At 36.8% G+C, this 25,253-nt stretch overlaps 1 protein-coding gene across 1 annotated transcript; it reads right to left on the reverse strand.

The window, feature by feature from the left end:
* Nucleotides 1–2,497: 2,497 nt before the first annotated feature.
* Pi15 (peptidase inhibitor 15) lies at nt 2,498–25,253 on the reverse strand. Its single transcript, XM_059253968.1, has 6 exons — nt 25,061–25,253; nt 23,979–24,282; nt 9,764–9,882; nt 9,074–9,206; nt 8,846–8,961; nt 2,498–5,153 (listed from the first exon to the last, which is right to left on the reverse strand). The coding sequence occupies exons 2-6, from the start codon at nt 24,243–24,245 to the stop codon at nt 5,018–5,020; spliced, it is 771 nt and encodes a 256-aa protein (XP_059109951.1). The 5' UTR covers nt 24,246–24,282; nt 25,061–25,253; the 3' UTR covers nt 2,498–5,017.

The following is a 25,253-nucleotide window of genomic DNA, read 5'->3' on the forward strand; positions in this document are numbered from 1 at the left end:
TCAAGTCATAGATCAGAATGGAAGTGGACCACTCTGTTATATATGTAACTAGTGACTATTTTAAATGTTATCCTTTTATGTTATACCCTAAGCTAAATAAAAGAACCACTCCTTAAAATAAGACACAATAATAAATTGTTTTCTAAAAACAAACAAATCCAAAATTTAAGCACCTTATAGTAGACAATCATGTTAAAAAAAAAGAAGTAAATGAATGAAGGATGCATTGGCTTCTCCACCTCTTAGGAAGGTGTCCATAGAGTCCAGCTTGCTGTATTGTGCTTTTAATGCTGGAATATTTAGGGAGAAAAACTCCAGGACAGTGCAAGGCAAATTTGTTTTTAGAAACACCAGAGGGCGCCAGGGCCTGCAGCATGGTTAACACACAGGGGTATTCTTAACTTTCAGCTCTCTCTCTCTCTCTCTCTCTCTCTCTCTCTCTCTCTCTCTCTCTCTCTCTCTCTCTCTCTCTCTCATACACACACACACACACACACACACACACACACACACACACACACACACAGGAAAGAATACCCACTTGAAGAAGCCAATCACTTCTAAAGAAAACATATTTGAAATATATTTACATGTAATAACATAGTATTGTTAAACAAAGAAAACAGATTCAGCTGTCATACATTGGGGAAGATAAGATAGAATTTTTGCTTCTGAATCAAGAATTTAGTGGATAAAAGGAGTAGTTTTAAAACTGTCGACACTAACTATTCATTTAGCACCATATATTCAGCACCAGAATAGATAAATATTGGTAGTTCACACTTAATAATAACAACTGTAGTTTCAAAGAAACCTCAAAATTGTAACCATATGGTGATTGTAATTTTTCAGCACCTTTAACCAGTGAATTATTAAACTTTCTCAATTTTAATCAACATTTTACATTTAGAAGTTGAGGCATGACACAATTTTAAAAAGGCATTTTCATTTAAATGTCTTCATGTCTTCACCCACAAATACAACAATGCGAAACCTTCATAAAAATAAAGACAATATTAGCAACCATTAGAAATATAACTTTTTCCCCCTAAATACTTCAGTAGGATAGTGTTCCATCTATGTTAAGATTCGCATCCTATGATACTGTGAAACCTAAGGGGAAAGACAGCCCAGGGGTTCAGCATTGCTTTGCCTGCAGGAAAATATTCAGCTCAGCCATTTATTTTTGCGTTATTTACCAAGCAAGGTATAAACTCAAAACACTTAAAATGGTATAAATATGCACTGGATTTAGTAGTGTAGACTCCATGGGTTTATTTAATATAAAAGTATGGGAAATATATTGTTTCAATTAAAATATTCAGAATAGGCTTTATTGGCTGGACTTGTCCTCCTTCGTGGTCTGCTCCGTGCTAGGGCTGCATAGAAACTAGAATTCAGTGCTGGTGACAGTGAAGCCAGTCAAAACTTCTACCAAAGCTTTAACCGGCCACAGCCATGATTATGCCCAAAGCAAAAACAATAGAACAGATAACCTCAGCTCCTATGTTATTAAAGCAAGCTAATCTATCATTACAAGAATGCTAAGACCACACCTACACAGTTCACATACATTCCTAGAAAGTAGTGCATCAATTTTGTAGCCAAATCGTGGATTTTGTTTTAGTTGTTTTTCCCACGTGAAGGCAAAAAAAATTATATTGTAGCAAAATGTTACTTTACTACTAAATAAATAGCACTGGGGGGACATCAATGCTGTCAGTCATATTATTTTTTAATGAAAAATTTCAAACTAAAAACTTTAATGCTGACTATTTAAAGCTGCCTGTATGAAACAGTTTACAGCCAGGCCTGTCCTGCCTCTGAGAATTACAGTGCAAGCCCATTCACCTAGCACCCCTGTGAAAAGGTATGACGCCACATTGGTACAAGCAAGCTATCATTTGCGTTAGCCCAGGGAGGAACATATTTCACATAGCCGTTTTATACACCAACATTAAAAATGACAGACAGAATGACAAATATACCCGTTGTATTTTCAGCTTAGATGTGAAGTTATGAAGAAGCTACTGGTTCTGGTTGTAGTTTTCAAAGAGTTGTTTTGTAAGCCTGTCAACCTTAGTTTCAATTTCGTATCTTTGATGTTTTATTTGAGGGTTTTTGCATTCAACCCTTTGTATTTTAGATGATGTAAGGTCTTTAAAAGACTAGAAAAGCAGAATTTGTTTCAACTTTTCAAGCTTAGATTTTTAAATTAATTAATTAATTCTGAAAACTCCACTGAACTAAACATTTATTACACTATAGCCACTGAATAATATACTCTGATAAACAAAATGAATCACATGGAGTTCATGCCAAAGAGAAGTTCTGGCAGTGATTATATTAATATTCATAAATTTCTGTTAATATGGTGAATTAACATTCATGGGTAAGTCTGGGAACTACCTATCAAATATCGTTATTATTCCTTCAATCTGAGAAACTCAATTACCCATGCAAGACAGAAAGAAACCTGGAAATGAGAGCTACAAACTTCTGTTTATATCGTTTTTTACTTCAGTAATATTAAGGATGAAAACATTCTCGGGTGAGTCAAGCTGGTATCATCAAAACGAAATTCCTTCCAATGGCCAGGTGACACACACTGAAAATCCAGTATTTGAGAGTTAGAGGCAAGAGGATTGGGATTCAGGTCATTCTTGATGACATAGTGAGTCTAAGGTCAACCTGGGATATGTGAGACATCCTCAAGGGAAATAAAATTAAAGAAAGAAAAGAAAATTGGATCAACTCTATATTATATAAACTTCTGTTCTCTATTGTATTTCTGAAATACTTATTTAAATAAGGCCCATATATGTTTCCACAAGGCAGGGTCACTTAATAACAAAACATTTTGTTCCAATTGTCAGTGTTTAAAAGTAATTAGACTATTTTTTTGCCAACAAGTAGGCCCAGGATCCAGATGGTGGATTCTTCTCCCATTGAATGGATCTAATTAACTATCTGCCATCTTTCAATGCATCCACCTAAGAAATTGCAGCTGTGTATGGAATTTTAAAAAGTAGCTTTCTTCTCTTCTTTGCTCTCTAAAATGACCATGTTTACTTGCTCTATAAGTCTATACTTATGCTCATGTGTGTGCGCACAAACACACACACATTTGAAATATAATTTGCTCCATGTCTTGGCCCAGATATTGTATTGTCCTCTCTGAAAATGATTTTGTAAATTAAGACATGTATTTCCTAATCTCATGAGAGAAGTTTTTGTAATGATTTACTTGATTTTCATAAACAAAGTTAATGAGGAACTGAAAATCACTCTTCTATAAAAATAAAGTTTCATAATTTGTTCTTTGAAAAACATCCATCGAGGGAGGACTATATTAAGAAAATTGACTACATGTGGTATTTATGGAGGATCTTGACTATGATATTCAAAAGTTCAATATAATAGGTAGATTGACCTTCTTCAATTAATAGCAGAGAAAACAATGAGATGAATGTGCCCTCATCCTACACATGTCTTTATAAAACCCTTCAACTTTTGTTAATGGGTCCCAAGATGTGTTAAACTCTTCTGTAGCCTTCTCCTGGTCTTTTTGTATCAACATGCTAATTCTGTGATTATTCATACCTCTTACTTCTCTTGGACCTTGTCAGTATTCTGAGGATCTTGTTTTCAGCCTAGCCTGTTCTTCTTCAGAAATCTCTGAAAAGTTGTTGATTCTTACGTGGTTTGGTGATTTGAATGATAATGGCTCCCATAGATTCATATATTTGAGTACAGGGTCTTGCTTGGTGGACTGTTTGGGAAGGATTAGGAGGTGTGGCCATGTTGGAGAGGGTGTTACCTTATTGGAGGAAGTGTGTCACTGTGGGTTGACTTTGATATTTCAAAAACCCAGGTCTGGCCCAGTCTCACTATCCCTGCCTCCTGCCAGCAGATCAGGGTATAAACTCTCAGCTCCTGCTCCAGTGCCATGCCTCCTGCCTGCCTGCCTCCATCTCCCCACCATGACGATCATGGACTAACCCCTGAAACTGTAAGCAAGACCCCAGTTAAATGCTATCTTTTTGTAAACTTCCTTGGCCATGGTGTCTATTCACAGCACTATAACTATGAGACCTTCCATATCTCATTTAAATATTGGAGTTTCCTGGGAAACAGATACTTTACATGTGAGACAGCAGCAGTTACTGTCCATTCCACCTGTAAGTGGTTACTATGTCTGTTCCTCAAGATATATGAAAAATGATTAGCTACAAATAATTTATAACCCAATTACTAGGCTCTGCTGTTTTGTGGACCTCTCTGACAGCTTCTCAAAGGCAGGAATCACATGTAATCATCTTTGCATTATCAGAACATAACCAGCAAAGTGAATTAGTCAAAGTAACTACTCAACAGATTGACACATTAAAAAAAATGAAACTAAGCAAAAGGTGTGTTATGGAAACTTCCATAAATTCAGAATATATTTTGTAGACCCAAATAAAATAAAGTATCTCCAGAACGAATTCTACGCTTGCTTAATTAAATTATTTCCAAATATTACTGAGTTGCAAATTATCCTTTCTTGGGTATTGTAGAAATGATCCTGAAAGAGTCCCATAAACCCAAATATATTTTTCATTTTCCTTATTAACTATCACATAGTATTGTCTATGTGTCACATCACACATCATATGTGTGTGCATACATATACATATGTATACATATGAATACACACATATTACAGCTTGAACATACATTTCATTCCTTAGGGACATAATAACATAATTTCCCTGGAATGCAGGTTTCGGAATTGGATGAAACAACTACGTCATTGCTACATATACAATATTTTAACTTAAATTTAAGGTCAGAAAAGTAGAATTGATGTTTTGCTTGTATCTAAGACTTAACACCCTAGACAAAGACCAGACAACTGACCATTAAAATGAGAACAGGATTATAATAAAATATGTATAATATGTTCAAACTTCAATATATATATATGCTTATGAGTCCAAAAACTGATGTATCTCCCAGAGGAAAAAGGATAAGCTTATTTAAACCAGTACAGGTAGTTTGACGTCACTCCTGGAAAGCACAGATTGTCAGTACAGGCTCCCCCATAGCTCGGAGGACACGATGAGCACGGCACTCCTACTTTGTAGGGTGCTTCTCCAATCCAGTTACCCCTTGGAGGAAAAAGGAAAAGGTGACATTAGTGATGCTCACTCAACCCGAAACCAGATTACTTTTACGTACGTCCTCACACGCTCTGACACATGATGGTTGTTTTGAAGAGTATACTTTATAAGGCCCTGAAAGTTATATTCATTTTTTTTTTAAATTTCCAAAGCAGCTTTTCCTATATTTCTTGCTTTTAAAATGCTTTCTCTCTGAGTAAACCAACAGAATCTTAACTGACAGGTAAGTAATAAAGTCCTATTTACAATTTCTGGTGATATTATAAATCATGGACACCAGGCTCAATTCATCTAGCACATTTGTCTTCTGCTCCAGCAGTACTGTAGGGCACAAGGTCAGGTCGCAGTTCTACATGCATAATGCTCCTCAACTTGTGCTGTCTCCCTCTTAGCACTGTCTAAAAGTACCTAGGGTTTTAACTTGCAGTAGGCGTGATTACTTGCATAAGATTTGCACAAGACAGGGTCCACTAACATTCTATCATAGCTGGGGGAGGTGCTCCTAAGATTCCATGATCCTGTAAGTAACACTAATTGAGCTCATTAGGTCATCATCAACAGAAAAGATGAGGAAGTAGAAAGCAGAAGGTTTGGAATAAGGAGGGGAGTCATCAGAATACGGGGAGATACAAGAGAGGGCACTGGAAGTGATATGATCAAAATACATCACATACATGTATAAAATGTTAGAGAGGGCACTGGAAGTGATATGATCAAAATACATCACATAAATGTATAAAATGTTGCACTGGAACAAATTATATATGATAATGTAATCACAAAATATCAAGTAGTTCGTTGGAGTGTCTGAAATGAATAATGAATTTCTATACACAAAATATTTGGTTATGAGAACACAGCCCACAGAAGCAACTGACCAGGACTTATGGGAGCTTGCAGAGATCAGAGAGCCTGTAGGGGTCTGACCTAGGTCCTCTGCATATGTTATGGCTGAGCAGCTTGGTGTTCTTGTAGGATTCCTAACAGTGGGAGGAGGGGCCGTCTCTGACTCTTTCACCTGCTTGTGAAAGAGTGGGACCCTTTTCCTCCTGCTGAGTGGCCTCTCGCAGCCTTGGTATGATGGAATTTGCTTAATCTTATTGAAGCATATTATGCTGTGATTGTTTGATGTTCCTGGGAGGCTTGCTCTCATCAGAGGGGAGAGAGGGAATGGGGAAGGAGGGGAAACTGTGGCCAGGATGTAATACATGAGAGAAGAATCAAAAAAATATTTGGTTACAAGTGCTCGTTTATTTTAATAAAAGCTATGAAAAATTTAAGATTATAATCTTCATAAAATAAGGAGCCAACTATTCTCATAGTGAGAGAGTAATGGCTCATAGTGCAAGTGATTCTCATATTATTTTCCACATAGGAAAATCAAGTCAGTTCAGTTTCTAGTTGATGCTCTTTGGTTTTTCATGATGGTGAAAACACACAACCACTTGATTGGTCCTTCTTACTGTGATGACATCATGATTACTATAAGTGAAGAAAATTCACTATTAAGAATATCTGAACAAGGCTATGATGGTTCTGGGGTTTTGTTCTTTAAATTACAATAAAGAATGGCAATAACTTATTTTCAGTATTAGAATACTAATACAGATAGCAAAATGAAGGAAATTAAATGAAGAAAGAAGTTCAGCTATGCAACTCAGGGTTGAGCACAACAGACCCTCGTCTGCATTTAACCTGAATAAGATGCAAGGGTAGATGTGAAGCACATGTACAGGATATAAAATTAGCAAACTCGTCAGCTAAAATTTAGAATATTTTCAATATATGAAAGTGTACACATTAAAAACTTACCAATTAACTATTCATATCACAAACTGAAATGGAGGTTTAGGACTCCCCACTTACACTTAATGGATTCTACCCTCTGCCTAGAGGACAAGATACATCAAGGGCATCATACGCTTATCAAGAAGCACTCAAAGTCTCTCCTCCTGTCATGTGACTTGTGTGTCCTCATCTGCTCTTGAATCCTACTGCCCTGTAAAAAAAAAATCTTATCTCCCACTATGTATTTATTCTAAGGTATATGAGAACAGTATATGGAATCAGCCTATGTTATATAATTTCATATTTTTCTACTTATTTTTAAAAAATTTAACCTATCAGGCATATATTTTGGGAACAAAAACACAAAACTAAAAGTTTATTATATGGTAATATTGTCATGTATTACAAACTTTTACAAAAATCATATTTATTATTGAATTGAGGATAATAATATTCAACAGTTAGTCAATTCATGTATCATTTATTCTTTAATTTTTTGTTCAAATCCATTTGTTCACATATTATTTCTTTCTCTCTTCATTTTTTCTTTCTCTCTCCTTTTCCACTGAAAGTATTAGCCTACCGAAAACTTCATACTGAAATTGGAAAAAATAATATTCACCTCCCAGGCAAGATTTTAAAAGCCTTAATCACCTGTGATTTTTATTAAGACTATAATACATTAATGTTTTTATTAAGACTATAATACATTAGTTGTATAATACATTAACGTTTTTATTAAGACTATTATACATTAATGTTAATGCAATGCCTCATATTGGGAGTCTATAAATCAATTAACATTATTAGGAAATTCTATTATTTGGTGGAAACAGAAGAGCTGAATGAATTTTTAAAATCTGTCTTTAGTCATTTCATTACAACCTGGCCAATTTATTACAGAGAAAGGGTAAGTGCTTCATAGGCAGATAAAAGGCATAAAAGTAAAAATACCAGAAAAATACAGGGCTTAAATATATTTTGAGAAATAGTTTTTCAAACTCTTCATTACAATAATTCTGAAGGAAAATCACAAATATTCTAACTTTTTAGAAGGATTGGCCCAGGCCTAGCACCATATAAATGAGTCACGTGGTTACTTATGACACATTGTCGCCCTCCCTCTGTTTGCCAGAAAAGCTGGAGAAAATCTTCGTTTGAGACTCACTTTAGAAGACACCATGAGTATCATAAATCCCTTGCACACTTGGTACTTATTCCAAATGGGAAGAGAACTCTGTGTAAATATTGGAACACTTTATCATCCTCAGAGTTACAGTTATCAAGAAGACATTTTATTAAATGTTAGCAAATGTTTATTGATCTTTATGACAAATATTCAAATATACAACTGGATTTTGTAATCTTGGACAAATTCGTATTATATTTATTTAGGCTATAGAATGCCAATATTATATAAATTTTAATCTAAAAAATGAGATCAGGAAGGAAGGATTCTTTTCCAGTATGTTGCTTTCCTAGTGAAATAGGTCAGCCAACATTCTAGTACGGATAATTCAGAATATTGTGCTGATAACATCTCTAGAGGATGCTTTCGGATGCCGTTGATGCAGGTATCAATGGTTATGAAACACAGTGCGTACACTTAGGATGACAGAGCAGTGATGGCAAGGAGAACCTAATGAGTTCAGGTGTCTCAATGTGTATTCTTTACCATTTTAACCCATAATCCTTGTCCCTGTGAAAAGAAACCTTTCACCCTGCCATTTTTCAGGTCTGTGGGGATGATGATGAGGCTGGGGGTGAAGGGCAGGTGAAGATGAAGAAGTACTGCAGAATACTTTTACTTCTATAGCTACAAAGAATGCCCATCTGACTGCTGATCTCCTTCAGTCAAGGATCCAGGAAACGGAACTCGACACGGTACTTACTTTGGAGCATAGTTGCAGACCAAGTACACTGCACGTCGCCATACAGATCCCCAGACGTTCATGTTTTGGCAAGTGTGAATCGCACATCCTATTCGATTAGAAGTGGCCCAAACCATCTGCAAAAATAAATCAATATATTCCAGTGTTGCTTAAAATGTCAACAGTCACCAACATAAGAAAAGCATTTTTAAGATGAGAGTCAAAAGGGAAGACAACAGCTGAAATGACCTGTGTGTAATGAGTGCACATGGGACCAAAGCATCGCATAGGACAGCGAGGGTTGCAGTCCTGGGGGTAAGGAAAGGCGTAATCTTTCACTTCGTCATACCATGGCTTGACCAGCTGGAGAATAGAGCGATATCTAGATGTCAAGAGAAACCAAAAGAGAACTCAGTACAACGGGGAGCTATTTAGAGGACTCCTGTTACATCATAAAAGTGTTACAAAATTATTCATTATAACAAGCTTATTGCCACTCCTGACAATTACAATCACTGTCTGCTAAAGCGACTGATTTCTCTGGGAAGAGAAAAGCATGATAATGCCCAATGAGCCTTCATTCATCTAAGTACATGCCAGGCTATTCCAAAAACAGAAACATACAAATTATTCAGGAATCATCTAAGTCTTATTTAGTTTATGCAGAAAATTTACTCCATTGGAATTTTATAAATAATTTAGATTTATTAGGCAAATGGAAATAGTTAAAATGCTTTAACTCTAATGAAAGTGACCATAAGAATGGAGTTATAGAATGTTGGTCATGATATTCTACAGTAGAAAGAAGTATGTTGTTAGTAAGAACTGTGTCATAGTTAACATATACATATATGCCTGTGTGCATACTTATATGAATGCAGATTTTTCTATCTTGTCAATTTGCCTATTTACTAATTTCATTGTTTATCTGCTTCCTACCTTCCAGTTCGTACAGATAGATTTTGACCCAAAAATCTCAGCAAATAAGAAGGTCCATGATCCCAAATGCAAGTGGCTGCCCATGCCTCAGCAGATTTTGCAAGATTTTCATCCCAGACCTGTGGAAGTTAAATAGTCCTTTAATTTTGCTGAATCTGTTATGATAAACAAAAAGACAGGAAAAGTACAATGCTCCTGTTTCCAGGAATTCTTTCAATTCAGGGTTGTGTGACTATTGTAACTTAAAAAAAAGCAATTTCAGACAAATTCACCTAAAGTTAATGCAATATGGACATCATTTTGGGGGAGGAATTGGTTAAAAGAAAAGTATTACATCTAACGATAACTTGGGGACATTACAAATTGACCCATGACATTTGAATGCACCAAAATCAACTGATTTAGCAAAGTCCTTTTCACAGAAACAAAGAGCCATGCCATCCATATGTTTTCCTAAATAAATAGGACCAGATTTACTCAAATTTATTTGCCAAAATCAGCAATGTCAAGTATAGTGCAACTTTCAAAGGTCAGATTGTGCTATAGGGTAGTCAGTTTCATGAATTCTCACATTTGATAGCCTTAGAATCTATATTATCAATAAACATAATATGAAAATGTACTGTTTTAATTAGTGTGAACTAAACATAACTATAATAAAATAACTTCAAAGTGTTACATAGGGTGCAATACAAAATGTATTACATTATGTTTTAATCAAATTAAGAAAAATTAGTTGTTTGAGAAAAAATTAGTATAGAGTTACTCATATATAGTTAGTTATTGTTAGTTGAAAAACGTAGAGCAAAATTTGCATGACTCTTTGATATCATAAACATTAACATTAATCACTGCATGGATTGGCATTCCCATCTCAATACTTGCACAGAGAGCTCAAACAAGCCAGGCATTGTGGACCTATCAATAATAAATTACCTCTGTAAAGATACTCAACTTTATATTAAAGTATGAAGACACAAATATGAATAATTTTTGTATACAAAAGACATCTTCCATAAATTGACACAGAACTTTAAACTAACAAATTTAATGTAAAACTATTTTAACCTAGTACTTAAATAAACATTTAAAAGATACTTTGTTTGGCTGATAATGGACTTATCAAACATTTGTTCTTACATCAGAAGTTAGTAAAATATGGATTTCTGAAATATTGGCTTCAGCTTATTGAAATGTAAAACTGTACAATTAATTCACAAAAGGGTGATATCTTCAACTAGCTGCACCTCTTGAAAGGTTGTTTATCACAGTTTTATGAGAAAAAATACATGTATACATTATGTATTAACATGTACCGTGTCTTCAGTTTTAAAAATACTTTATTATAATCAACTAAATATGCTAGTGCAGCATGGCACATATAGCACTGATATGAAATACAATGATCTTGTGTCTATCCTTAATTATGCTACTGAGATCATCAATGACTGGGGCTTGTCATTCACCATCTGTCTGCCAGTTAAGTCATCCATAAAACTAGAAGACTGGAGGTGATGTCATCTTCAGATTCATAATCTCATGATTTGGATATACATGAGTAGTCGCAGAATCAGTGCCAGAAAGTGCTATATGGTACTGGCCAGTAATTGGCCAGCACTGCTGAGAACGTATACTCTACACAAAACAATTCAAAATATTCAAGAAATGTCTTTCCTTCATTGTGTGTGTGTGTGTGTGTGTGTGTGTGTGTGTGTGTAGTGTAAGTGCACGTGTGTTGTACATGTATGTGTATGTGTATGTAGGGGTGGGCATACATATGTGGGGTCAAAGGTTGACATCAGTTGTAGTCCTTAGTCATTTTCTACCTATTTGTTTGTTTTTGTTTCTTTAGACAAGTCATCTCCCTGAACCTAGAGCTGGCCCATTTGGCAAGAAGGAATGGCTAGCAAGCCCTAGGAATCCTCTTGTCCTGAACTTCAGAGCTTCAAGCATGTGTCAATGCACCTGACAAATTTATGAAGGATCTGGGGAATTTAACTAGGGTTAGTCTTCATACTTGCATGCCATCAAACCACCCCAGCTTGTTTTCATCCTCTTCATGTGAGAGAGGGGAGAGAGACATACATAGGGTTGATTTTAGATGCTCTAAATTAGCTTTGAATTAAAATATTTAATATGGGTTATTCTGTTTGTTAATAAGTTAAGACATAGCTTGGGCTAAGCAGAGTATCTTGACTGTAAATCACATGAAACTGGAAACATTTAGCCTAAGACAAGAAAACAAACTTAGAATTCAAACTGATGTCATCTGACTATCTGGCAGAGTTGTGACCCTGAGAGATAAGAGGAAAATTAAAAGAATGCAGGATCCTCATCAAGTTGGGAGATCTTTTGAGCTTGACCCAGAGATAAAAAATTGAGACAAGGAATGCTGCTTCATGGGAGAGAGTTGGGAGAAATTTCCTGTCTTATATAAGTCGGCAGAAGAATCAGATAATATTAATGTAACAGAACTAAAAGGGTGTCCTACCACATGTCCTGTCCTGTTTGGAGATCTTCAGTATACTAATAAAGATCTTCAGTGTACTCATGGGACACAATGGCACCTGTGACTGTGTACTTGTGTCCCAGCCAGTACTTCTGGCCACTAAGAAACAATGACCATTGGAATGTAACTCTAAACTTTACTTGAGATTGTAACTGTAGACTCTTTTAAAAATATTTTTTAATTACAAAGTATAAAGTATGGAAGTGTGCAAAGGGACAAAATTGAAAGTTAAAAAGGATGAAAAATTTCAGGTAATGAGTCTGTGCTTACAGCCTTTTGCTAATGTTTGTAGTAATTAGGAGACCACAGCTTCTCAGAGTAGCATATAGTCTTCTATTTTCAACATAATATGTAGACAAGCCATTACTGTCAGATGTGATTTTAAGTTGAAAATGATAAAAATCTGATAAATTCTTAAACCAGTACTGTGAAGTTTGGTTTTGTTTCTCAAATATTTTGTTTCTTTTACTTTCCAGTAAAACGTAAGAGGGTATTAAGTCTGTATTTCATGACTTGTATGAGTTTCTTAAATGTATGGAAAGGGTAATTATCCAAATCAAGTAAAATACTAAAACAAAAAATAAATGTATTAAATTTAGAAATAGAATTTAGCTATTTAATTTTCACGAGGTAGACATTAAATAAAATACTTTTTCAAAATATTCTACATTCATGAAAAGAGAACCCTTCCTAAAAAAAGGAAATTGAAGATAAATTAAGGAAGAAATAAGAACAATAATTTAGAACACAGCCGGGCGGTGGTGGCGCACGCCTTTAATCCCAGCACTCGGGAGGCAGAGCCAGGCGGATCTCTGTGAGTTCGAGGCCAGCCTAAGCTACCAAGTGAGTTCCAGGAAAGGCGCAAAGCTACACAGAGAAACCCTGTCTCAAAAAACCAAAAAAAAAATAATAATAATAATTTAGAACACTAGAGTCAACTGTAGAAAAGTTATTGTGCACAGTACAATTGTGTACAAAAACAACATGCTAGAAATAAAAATATCACATTGAAATTTTAGAGATAGAATTATGAATTGGATATGAACATGGACAATAGCATAGAAACAACATGGGAGATAAGCATGGAATATTTGAAGACATTTATTTTCTTGGATATTTATGTGGGCATGTCTTATATATTTGGACTGTTTTTGACATTTTACACAGAACATGTTTTCTTTTCTTTTTAACAACTTGGGTGATTTGATCCTTTGTGTTAGATTGGGAGGAAGGTGCTGACTTGCAGAAGCCATAGACAAATTAAGTGATGACAAAATTATTCCTCTGGAGGGCAGCCAAAAGCATCAACACGGTTCATGGGCTGTTTTAAAATTGGTGGACTTACTCTTATTAGAAAGGAATGTTTGTGAAATGCCGTTGAAGGAAACTGAGATGAACATATAAGAACAATTGTTAAACTATCCAGGAGGCAGCAATGAGCCTTGGTTAGGCTGGGGCAGAGACAGGTGGGAACAGAGGGAAGGACAGGCCCTCAAAGGGAGCATTCAGATTATTTTCTAGATCAATTAAATGATATTCAAAAGATGATACCTACAAGAGCAGAAGGAGGCAGGTAAAAGAAGTGGACTAGGACAGCATGTAGCCTCCCATAGCCTCAAAAACAGCAATACCATACATTGCATGAAGAACTATACAGGGAGAGAAGACTGTAAGATGGACTACATGAAGATGATAGGAAATAGTGGGGATTACTTTCTTTCTCGAGCAGGGTCTCATTATGTAGTTCAGGACCTTTCTGTCAACATCTCCAGTGAGCTGGAACTACAGGTGTGCACCACCACAAGGAGATTCACAGAGACGCCTTTATTACAGAAAGATGTACTCATTTAGGGGCCGGGAGCTTGGATATTGTCAGCATTTATGATCTGCAAAGTGTAATATTATTATTTGTATTATGTTAATATGGATGTATTTCTTTTTCTCCTCATGTCCATGGGTGGTAGCAAAGAAAGAATGATTCTCAACAATCTTTAACTGAAAGCTCAAACAAGAAAATTTTCAAATTATACTATCTCATATAAAGAAGCCCTATCCCTCAAAAAAACGTGAATCTTAAAAGGTTTGCTTCTTTTAGTCAGTGAAACACATTTCCAAGTAAAGATCATTCTGTGTTATAGACATTTCCTGTAAGGATCATTCTGTGTTATAGACATTTCCTGGTGATAGTGCCCATGTATTTTCTCAATCAGGAATTAAATGAGCATTGGAATGAATTGTCTGTTAATACTGAAAGTATCCCTGGAATAACTCTTTGTTTTAATCTATTAATTCCTTCATAGTCCCTTGACAAAGGTTTGGATATTTGACCCACATACCATAACCTCAATTGGGTCTCAAGTCATGAACTAGGAGCTTTTATTGTTCTGAAAACACCTTTTAGAGTGTTCACCATAGTAATACTTCCAGAATATTCCTGGGATCTTTAAGAAGGCATATATGGCCCTACTGGACCTACTGAGTCAAATTCCTGGACTAGAGACCTTGGATATTCATACATGCAGTGCCAACAATGGATGGCTTTACTAACCAAGACTGTGTGATGTGACATGTCAGAGAAATACCTTTCCAAAGTCTCAAAATCCTAAGGATAAGAAATTAAAAATCGTGGCAATACCTTTCCATCAAGCCTGAATTTAAAACAGATATTTGATCTTCATTCAACTCAGGATATGAAAATGTGAATCAGCAGAATGTGTCTATGAAATCTGTCAATCGTCCTAAGGATAATGGGCAATAATATGTGACCTTTTATCTTTATTGTTCAGGCCTGCTTATTGGCAAGCATCTCACTTACAGTAGAACACACCCTTGTTGGAACCTCATCTAAAGGAGGACAAGCAGGAAGTGTCATTGTTTGCTCAAAGCTATACAGCTTCCAGTTTTCAAGAAGACTAATGACACCATTCTTGTGGACACTTGTGCCTTGGCAAGGAAGGGACCTTGATTTGAATTTCCTGAATTACATATTTGTTAGTTTTCCAGGATTTTTCAGAAACCAAATATCTTTGTGGAACCTTCTCTCAGAGTCTGTGTTGGCAACAGTGGAATGGGGGAGCAGATTTATATACCCATGCATCATCTAAAGGGCTTGCGGTTAAGAAAACTTGATGACTGGGAGGCCAGGGTCAATGTCGTGGTTACTTATTCTCTCTTAGCAGACATCCAAAGACGATTAGCAGTATCATAAAACAGTTTACCTATATTATTTTCCAAGCATAGAGAGTACAAGAACAATTTTATTTCATGTTTAAAACTATTTCTTATATTCTCTGATCTTCTCAGGTGAAGTGCATGTAGGGAAACTTGCTGTCCTCTGAGCCTAAGAACAGGAGAGATGAGTAGACAAAAAGAAGCGCATACTATATCACACTACATGGTACTGCAGTGTGCTGTAGTATGCTGCTGTCTGAAGCATGCTTGCTGTCTGATAGAGCATTTTGATCAACTTGTTAAAGACAGAGAATTTATCCTCTCCAAGCTTTGAGTTTCCATCTCTAAATGAAGAAATCTGTCCTCATCTCTCAAGACTGTGGTGATAATAAGCTTGATACAGAGATTGAAGAATATTTATCAGAGCTCTAAGAGGGCTAGAGTTCACTAAATAACACCTGTTACTATTGTTGGGGATTTTAAAATGATAGTAAGTTTGGGGGATTGGGGAGACATCTGAAATAAGAATTAGTTTGAGAATTCTTTTCATCAAATTATCAACCATTAATCTCTACTAATCAGGAAGTCTGAGAAAAAGAAGACAGATAAAGCCTGAAACCACTGAAAAATCAGCAGTAGAATTGTGTAGAAATAAGGCATTTGCTCGTAGGGACAATAACATTGGTCAGAAGGAGAGATAACATTAGAGAACATTTTGGAAGTTGTAAGAGAATTTTCCATCCTTCAAGCATTGTTTAATATCTGCGTTTTATTGTAAAGTTTGAAAGTAATTATTGATCATCTAGCAATGATCCTACTCTTCAGGAGGTGAGGGGGTGGAATGTTATATATACACCAGTTGTCATCCGACAGTGAAGTTTAGGCTCTCAAGGCATTTTCATGAATGGCCAATTTCTTTCACCGATTCAGTGTCACAATACATTAAAAATGGATTTCTTGATTGTGAAGCTATACCAAGGCAGACATGCAAATCCCAGATCTTACACTGTCCACTCCTCAGAGTAAGCTGTCTGGATACCTACTGTCCACTGAAAAATGATTTCCAAAAAATATCAAGAGACAGATTTGGTAGAATGCTCATGCTTAACCAAATTATGCAATATGAAATATTAGCAGAAAAATATTGTGTCCTTAAATAACATCTTTGTTTGCGTTAAGTGATGTGGAATTTAAAAAATTTCATGAAAAGTTAATTATAAAGTCAACCTGTTAGGCATCCTACCTATTTGTGTCAAAATGTTTGTCATCTGATTTGAAATGCTGTGGATAACATAGCATGGGAGAACTCACATCCCATCTCCCAAACCTCAGTTTAGGAAGCATTTGTACCAAAATGTTGCTTAACTGGTGTAAGACATTAGTTTTTAATCTTCCTTGCTTCTCCTACAATGCCATCCTTCAAAATTCTCAGAGATAATCAAATACCTCAAGTTTCTAACCACCTAATGCCCATGGGCTCTTTGTGATACAGTTTTTAGATATATTAAATTCAAGATACCAGATAGTCAGACTAGAAGATTTCTATATTTTTAGAAGCCCTTTGATTATTTTCCAAAATATGTCTTGTCCCAAGTGAGCTGAAGTAACTTGGCACCAAGTAGGTCCTTAAAATAGATTTGGATTAGGATGGCATTTTATTGCAAACATTCTTAAGTAGATTTCTATAGACAAAATCTTTAATCCAGTTTTCATGATACTTTCCTACCCACCTTACAAAGAATGATCTGTCTAACTGTCAAAGTGTATTCCTATCCCAAATTTTCTCAGTGGAAGAATGCACTTATCCACCTTTTCACATTTTATCTGCTTTTCAACCTCAATAGTCATGTTGCCCAGGCAATAATCCCCTACCACTCCTTGGCTTCCTAAAATTTCCTGTACTTTGTGTTCTCTGACTCAGAGTTGTCCCCCCTGAAGAGAGAGACAGGGTCCTGACTTCTCCATCCTATAAATCCTTCTCTGCAACTTCACATGAGTCATGCTTCGTGGCCTGATTTCCAAAATATTTCACAGCCCCAGCTTACTCTGTTGCCTCAAGTGTACTTCAGGTTTCAATTATCTCTCACCCAGACTATGATGACGGCCTCTGACTGAACAGCCTGTCTCCACTACTGCCTCTTTCCACTCCTTCCTCACCCCATGGCCAGAATGACCTTTCTAAAATTCAAATACAATTATGTAATTTCCCAGCTAAACCCTTTAATATTTCCCTTGGTCTTACAACAAAGTCCAATCAAGTTTCTTAGTGTCCCCCAACTTCAACCTTGTAAAACTCAATTCTTTTAAACATTAAATCTAAGTCATACAGCTTCTATGTCTTCATTATGCCACCCCATATCTTCTAGAACCCTTATATACTGACTACACAGTCACCCTCTCTTTATCTCTCTTCTGTATAACATATTTTAGTCTAATATCTAGCAACATTACTTTTGGAAGCCTGCAATACTCTGCTGCTTCAGTCCATGCATGGGATAGGTCTCCTTTTGTACTCTTAGACTAGTCAGTAGTTCCTCTGCTTTGGCACGTAGTACACTGCACTGTCCACTTCCTTGATATACATACTACTTTCTGTCTCTGTTCCTCATTCCTCTCCACTCCAGGAAAGTGGCAGGAAAATGCATAAAGTGGAAAGAGAGACTGAGTATTAAAAGTCTTGCCTACAACCTCATCATAATCACATACTCTAACCAGAAAAGCCACTTGTTTTTAACTGTTAATTGTGGGACAAGATGCGACTCTAGGTTCTATAAAAGCTCTCAGCAGAAGCACACAAAATTATTTTTTGCTGCCACGTTTGGGGCCAAATATCATTTGCCACTAAGATTGCAGTACTGGATGCTAAGAATCATAGCCACCCACGAGGTAGACCATATGTTACTCACAGGTACTCTTTCTGCTTCCCAATGATATGGTTCAGAATCATGTAACTTCAATATTTGTAACATGTACACTTTTTTTACAATCTCCAATGAGAAAATGTTCTTGTCTTCAGATGTGGAAAAGAGAAACAAAAGGATACAAACTTCAAGATAGGATGACCTTCTTTGGTGTAATCTGCACCAGAGTCTATCTGGGAAGAAAACACCAACAAAACTTGCCTGGTCTCCCCAAGAAGCCAAGACACCCAAGCCCCTATCCAGGAGAGCAGGAATACAGAGTCCTGAATGTGCTGGCAGGTGCCTTCCTGTCGGTCAGTGTGCTCAGCCCATGACTTCCTGGGCTTCCTCATAGGCCTTCTAGAAGCCATAAAAGCTCTCATTGAAGAGAGTTAGATTAGACACAGCAAATTTCATGTATTTCCAATAAAATCAATGGAGTTATCCTTTCCAAATAAGAAGAAATGTGCTGTCTGGCACATAGCACTGCTTCATTAACAAAAAAAGGGCAAGGATAGATACATAACTTTATTTGAGATTTTTATTGAGGCTAGTCTAAAACTCACTGTATAGCCCAACTTAGCCTTGAACTCAGCAATTTTCCTACTTCAGACCTGACACCATAATGCTTAGTCAACTATAAAATAAAGAAAAAAATAGTGGTTTAAATTATGCACGTTTTCTTCCATATGAAGCCCAGATAAATTAAATTAGCATTTTCGTTATTCCCAAGTCACAAATTAACATTCTAGGCCAATAATGTGTTGGCCTTTACTGAGGCTGGATTAATTGCCGCATTCATTCACTGAATCATGCTGTTACTTTATTACCTACTACTATTTGGTAGTAGATATGTTTCCCTTTTCCAGAAGAACACAAGATACCTTCTATGTTTATCTCAGCAACTCAGATTTGCAGGCACCAAACAAGTGTAATAAGTCATCTGATGACAAAAGTGATTTGAGTTTCCTGAGATTTCATTATTATCTTCTTTTCCAGCCCATGTCCAGCATTGCTAGCATGTTGTCCTCAATCTGCCTTTTTGTGAAGATTCCTACCATGTGTACTGCAATTCAGTTATTTCCTTCTACTCCTCACTGTGTACACAGGAACTTCTAGTGTTCCTTACTCTTACCTAAAAATCAGGTACTGCTCCTCAGCAGTCACCACCTCATACGTCTGTTGAAGCCATCTGTCTAGGATATTCTTCTGCCCTTGATCTCAAATGTCATGCTCTTCTTCATTTCTCTTGTATCAGGCATGTTCTACACCTCCTGGAATCCTGTGCTCATGGTTGGGTCACCCATTGCTTTGCTTTTCAATCACAGCCACCACACCTCTTCCAGAATATCAGTGCCCCATGATCCTCTTCCACAGATTTCTTCATCATTTTCCAGCTGGAGATTATCAGCTCCATCCCCACTTCCTTCACAGGGTTTGTCTGTTTCATGTTTATTACATCAGCAGGGCATTATACTGAATTATATGCTTGGTGGTTTTACCCCCTATTTGTTTTGTTTTTACTGCACTGTTATAAAGACAAAGATTCCTATCTTTGGATTCCTTCCTCTCATGGAGAGGTTTCAGTTGTTTTTCAAATTAATTTACTCAATTGCTCTGAATCAGAACATCCTACAAACTGAACTCTGTATGAGTTTTGCAAATTCATTCTTTGGGGGATAATTTTTATTCTAAGAAACTAATGTGGTTTGTGGTTTAGAGTCATAGTTTAAGCTGCCCTTATGAAGAATGAAAAGCAGCTGGTGTCCAAAGCACCCTGGAAATTAGTCAAGAAGCTAATTGAAGAATGGGAGCCAAGAGTGCAAAGGTTTCCCTTGCACATTTTATGTTCTATCTGTACTGTTGCTTGTGTGAAAACTCTGTTTCAGAAACCTAAGTATTGCACACAATGTGTGTCTTATTAAAGTCACAGGTACTATATAAAAATGGAACATAACCATTTTGTGAATGTAAGTCTTGGTGATCAAATTTCTTTTGTTTCATTTAACTGTACATGATCTAAGATAACTACTTAAGGAATTTAATTTTAAGAGGTTCTAAAGAATTTATAAAATATTTGTTTTATTTCAAGTGTGTGTGATGAAATATTGTGGTGGAAAATGTTAAAAGTATTTATAATGGTATCAAAACTGGTGCTGTTTATAAACATATAACAATTGGGTTTTTTGTCTAAATGCAATAAATAATGGGTGCTCACTATTTGTACACAAAGGCTTTCAAAAATCAATAGAGAGACTAAGGTGAATAATTATTAACTTAGCATCCTATAGCCCTAAAATTAGAAAGTTAGCAATAAGTGAACAGATGACTATTTGTCAAGTTTGGTTGTGATGAGAACAGTACTATAGACATGGATGGCACAGAAGGCACAGCAGGTTAAAGAAAAGATAAGGTGCACACTGCTGTGGGCACAAAATATCCTTAAAGGAACTGGTATTCTAATGCAAAAATCTTAAATAGGATGCATGAATTAGTTAAGGAGGAGACCTTGGGTGGAGAGAAACTGAACGAAAGGCTCAGAGCATTGGAGGAGAATAAAGGAACTGCAAGGCAGCCTAGGGAAACTAGAGAAAGTACTGAGCCTAAGCCCACTTTCTGTGAAGCTTTCCAGAGTAGCAACACACACTGGAGAGGATAATTGAGCATGCAGCTGGTGACTCAGAGAGCAAGTATTTGTTAAGTAGTGCAATAAACATGCCATGCGTTTCTGAGGTGTATGGTACAGGTTAGGAACTGATCTAGCTTTCCAGCTGATGCCAATTCAAATCAGTGTTGAGTCAGTTAAAGTAAAGGTAACAGAGTTCCACTGAGATCCATATTTTCACTTAGCTTAATAGTTGAGTCACTCAGAATAATTGCACTAACCTTCATGCTACCTATTAATACATGCCTGCCATTGAACTTCACTGCATGGGACCCAGTTGAAGCATGTCTATTGATGGAGTGAACCATAGAATCATGAAAGTGAGGCTATTTCTAAACTTGTCCCTTTTCTCTGCCTCTGGCCCTTTGTCTGTGACTTCCCTCATCTGTAAACAGGAATTCTCTTCTACCTGTCCCCAGGTCGCACTCTCCAACAACCCCAGCGCATGCCTAATCCTAGACACAAGCTTTATCTTCATGATCTCATTACTTTCTAGCCTGCTCTAGTTGATTCAGTTATCTGGTTTGTTGTTTTATTACCATCCAGAGGCCAAGGACATTTGATGCTTTTGTTCAAGAATGTGTGTTGGGGCTTAGAAAAGTGCCAGCATACAGTAGATGCTAAGTAAACAGTGAAAATGCAGACTTCAAAACACATATTTCCAAATTGTCCCTGTTTTGTTTTATAGAGCACAGTGTTTGGGCTATGGTTTTTCATTGCATTCATTGAACTAAGGGAGATCTGTGAATATAGACTATAATAATTAGCCCTGTGCTGGGTTATTGCAAAATAAATCAGATGTAGGGATTCTGATATCTGAGAAGAAACAATGAGAGAATGCTAAACAAGAAAAGAATAATTTATGATCTCTTCTGGAATTTTTATGGAGGTGATCAACATATCCTGATATTCTCGGAGATACCCTTTAGTGGACATGTGCTGTATCTCACAAATGAAGAGACCCATCCCCACCACAATGTCAGTCTGGACAATATCACTCTTTGGCCACACCATCTTGATTTAGTCATTAACATCTCTGGGTCTAAGTGATTTCATTTGGAAAATTGTGATCACAATCTCAACTTCAGATAACAAATGTGGGCTATCAAATGAGGTCATCTGTGGAAACAATTAGCATGGACTCTGGCACATAGAAGCAATTAAATAAATGCATATGAAGTGATTTAATCCTTGATAAGGGGAGATCTAACGAGAAAAATTTTTTTCTACTGATTTCTACTGCGTTGTAACCATTTATGCCTCCGTGCCTGTTGACCTCTTTGCCCTCAATGTTATTAGCATAGTGACTCTCATTATTTCATTATTTATTGATTGTTTATTGTGTGCACTGTTATTCCCATTATAAGAATGGGACAGGCAAAGTAGGTCTTAAAGCCACTGAGTAACATGTGAGGTCATAGTGAATAGCACAGTCATGATCTGAACCAAGAGGAGCTTGTTCCCATACCTGGCTCAGTGGTCTTGGTCATCATCTGAGTTTTTGTATCAATGTGATCATAGCCAGAATGCACTCCCTGACCTTATAGTCTAGGTATTGTACCTTTCTGAGCTCTCACAGAACTCAATGTTTACTTATTTCACAATCTATAGTAGCTTTGGAAACATATTTGCTCCTTTATGTATAACTGTAGCCCTTCTTCATGTGGGGGAAGGTTTCTGTTTTTAGATCTTGAATAACTTCTTACTGGGTCCCCTTTCACAGAAAGTTCAAAGAAAGTCATAAAAGCTAAAGTTTAATGAACAGCTATGTATCTGTGAGTTCTGGACTTATTTCTCTGCCCGTCAACTCATGTATTCCTTACAACAACCCCTGGTGGCAAATACTAACTTTATCCTTATCTTAGAGAAGATGAGAGTGGAGGACCCTAAATAAAGAGCTCATGTCACTTAAAAGGACAGGACTAGATTTGGAGCACACTTAAACTCCCACATCCACAGTCTTAATCATGACATGGTAATACCCAGGACTGATTATGTCTTTTGTTAATTTAATAAATCCTAGTAAAGGGCATTTTAAGATCTAAATTGGACTACTTTAATTAACTATGATTCCCTTAGATTAATTTGGTATGTCTATGTTTCTTATGACATTTACACAGGCACAAAAAAAAATCTATTTAGAGATAGTAGATGGTTCAAGAAGCAATTGGTGGTCTTCATTGCATTAAACAGACTCTACACTGTCATCTTGTAAAGTGCAGAACTTTAAATCATAATTTTGCATGACTTCAAAACCAAAAATAAAGCTCAGCCAGACTCATTTCTTTTAATACCAACTTAATATTTTTGCTCTCTAAAGTGAAATGATTTAAACATAGTCTATTTTTAAGAGCGAGCAAAGAATGTGTTCATAGCAACTTGGAACCGTGTGCAAGTAAGTGCACTGGCTTCCCTCTTATCTGAACGACTAAGTCTTAAATCACAAGGGAGAAAGAAAAGAGCCAGCGTGTTCTCTTAGAATACAAATGAAGTAGTGTGGGTGAGAGCTTTGTCCAAGAAATGGGAGAGACACCTAGCCAGGAATAAATCATGCACATGAAACCTTTAATTTCAAGAAATATTCTCAAGAAATGTTTTAACTGATAAATATGACTTTTAGATTCAGAAGGCACAAAAAAAATTCCTTGTGAATTCTGCTTGGAAAGATGACTTTCCAAATGTGGGCAGTCAGCTTGCCCCATTTTTTTTCTCCTTATAGAAAATGTGGCTCATTGGGATTATGGAACCCACAGAAGTAAAGTCTATGTAGATCCCCTCCCCTGTCTCTCTCACATACATCAATTCATGAAAGAACACAATTTAACACTATGAGATACATTAAACCTTTCCCAAGTTCAAGTATGTACCCTGTATCCCCTGGCATATGGGCACTGCGGTCCATTTATATCCCACTACCACGCAATTAAAGCTTTATCACTCAGAATTCAAGGAAGAAAGAATTCCTCTTACCATGTATTCCATGTTTGCTGCTGGTGGGAACACTTTGCCCCGAACTTGATTATGGTAATCAAGAATGGCGATCATGTCATTCTGCGAAATGTAGCGCTTCCGCCTGGCTTTAGGGATCTCCGCAGACTGTAGTGGTGCGCGGAGGGCTGCTTCAGTATCAGTGAAATTATTGGTTGGCGGAGATGAGTCAGTGGAATTGAGTAAGACGACGACGGTACTTGCTTCACAGAAAAGGGACAAAAGGATCGCAAGGCTGGCTGCTATCATTTTGAGGGGTGGAAAAGAGTCCACCGGGTTTGCTTTGCTTTAAAGCAAAAAAGTGTAGAGTTAGGATCTTTACAAAAACGAGCAAGCAAGCAAGCAAAAAAAAAAAAAAAAGAGACAGAGACAGAGAAACAGAGACAGAGACAGACAGAGACAGAGAAACAGAGAGGAGAGAGAGAGAGAGAGAGAGAGAGAGAGAGAGAGAGAGAGAGAGAGAGAGGGAGGGAGGGAGGGAGGGAGGGAGGGAGGGAGGGAGGGAGGGAGAGAGAGAGAGAGAGAGAGAGAGAGAGAGAGAGAGAGAGAGAGAGAGAGAGAGAGAGAGACATAGTTTATTGATTTACAACATCATCACTTGGGAGCACAGCTGGGGTTGACATACTCCCCAAATTTAAACAAATGTTGACTGGAAGGGAACCTTCTGTAGTTTCTACTCATTTTGCTGTGCTACGAATCAAACCCCCTAAGAGGAACTTTCTAGAGCTAGAGAAAAAAAATGAACCACGTGACCATTCATCCTAAAATGAATGGAAGCCCTTTGTCCCTTTTTCCCAAATGCCTGAACTGCAAGCTGTATTACTGCATGCCTGTATCCAGTCAGGAATCTTTAGCAATGCAAGCTGACCTTGAGACAGACAAGGAGAAATACAGGTAGCCACAGAAAATGTTCTGGTAATATGTCCCAGACATTCTGTACCCTGGGTGACAGAACACACAAAGTCGTCCTAAAAAAAAAAAAAAAAAAAAAAAAAAAAAAAAAAATCTATGAGCTGCTTTAAGATAGAGCATGCAATAGAATCTGGTTGTGCCAAATAGCTTACCTCTGCACAATGCCAAAATGAATACACTGTTCTTCCAACAATGTAAGTTTCTTTGTTAAGCTGTAGCATGAACTCTTGTAAGAGGAGTGTGTCTTATTACAAGCTCTCAGAGAGCAAAAGCCTGCAAGGTTTGAATGCTGCTGGCTACAGAAGCAGCTAACAGCTTTTATATGTCAGTTTGCAAAGTCCAGAA

This window comes from Peromyscus eremicus, chromosome 2 (genome assembly GCF_949786415.1).
Source record: "Peromyscus eremicus chromosome 2, PerEre_H2_v1, whole genome shotgun sequence".
In the NCBI taxonomy this organism is placed as follows: domain Eukaryota; kingdom Metazoa; phylum Chordata; class Mammalia; order Rodentia; family Cricetidae; genus Peromyscus; species Peromyscus eremicus.

Coding starts and splice junctions, on each gene's coding strand:
- Pi15 (XM_059253968.1), bottom strand. CDS start 24,245: ATGATAGCAGCCAGCCTTGCGATCCTTTTGTCCCTTTTCTGTGAAGCA. Junction 9,207..9,763: donor CTATCTGTACGAACTGGAAG/GTAGGAAGCAGA, acceptor CTTGACATCTAG/ATATCGCTCTATTCTCCAGC. Junction 8,962..9,073: donor TGTGCACTCATTACACACAG/GTCATTTCAGCT, acceptor TTATTTTTGCAG/ATGGTTTGGGCCACTTCTAA.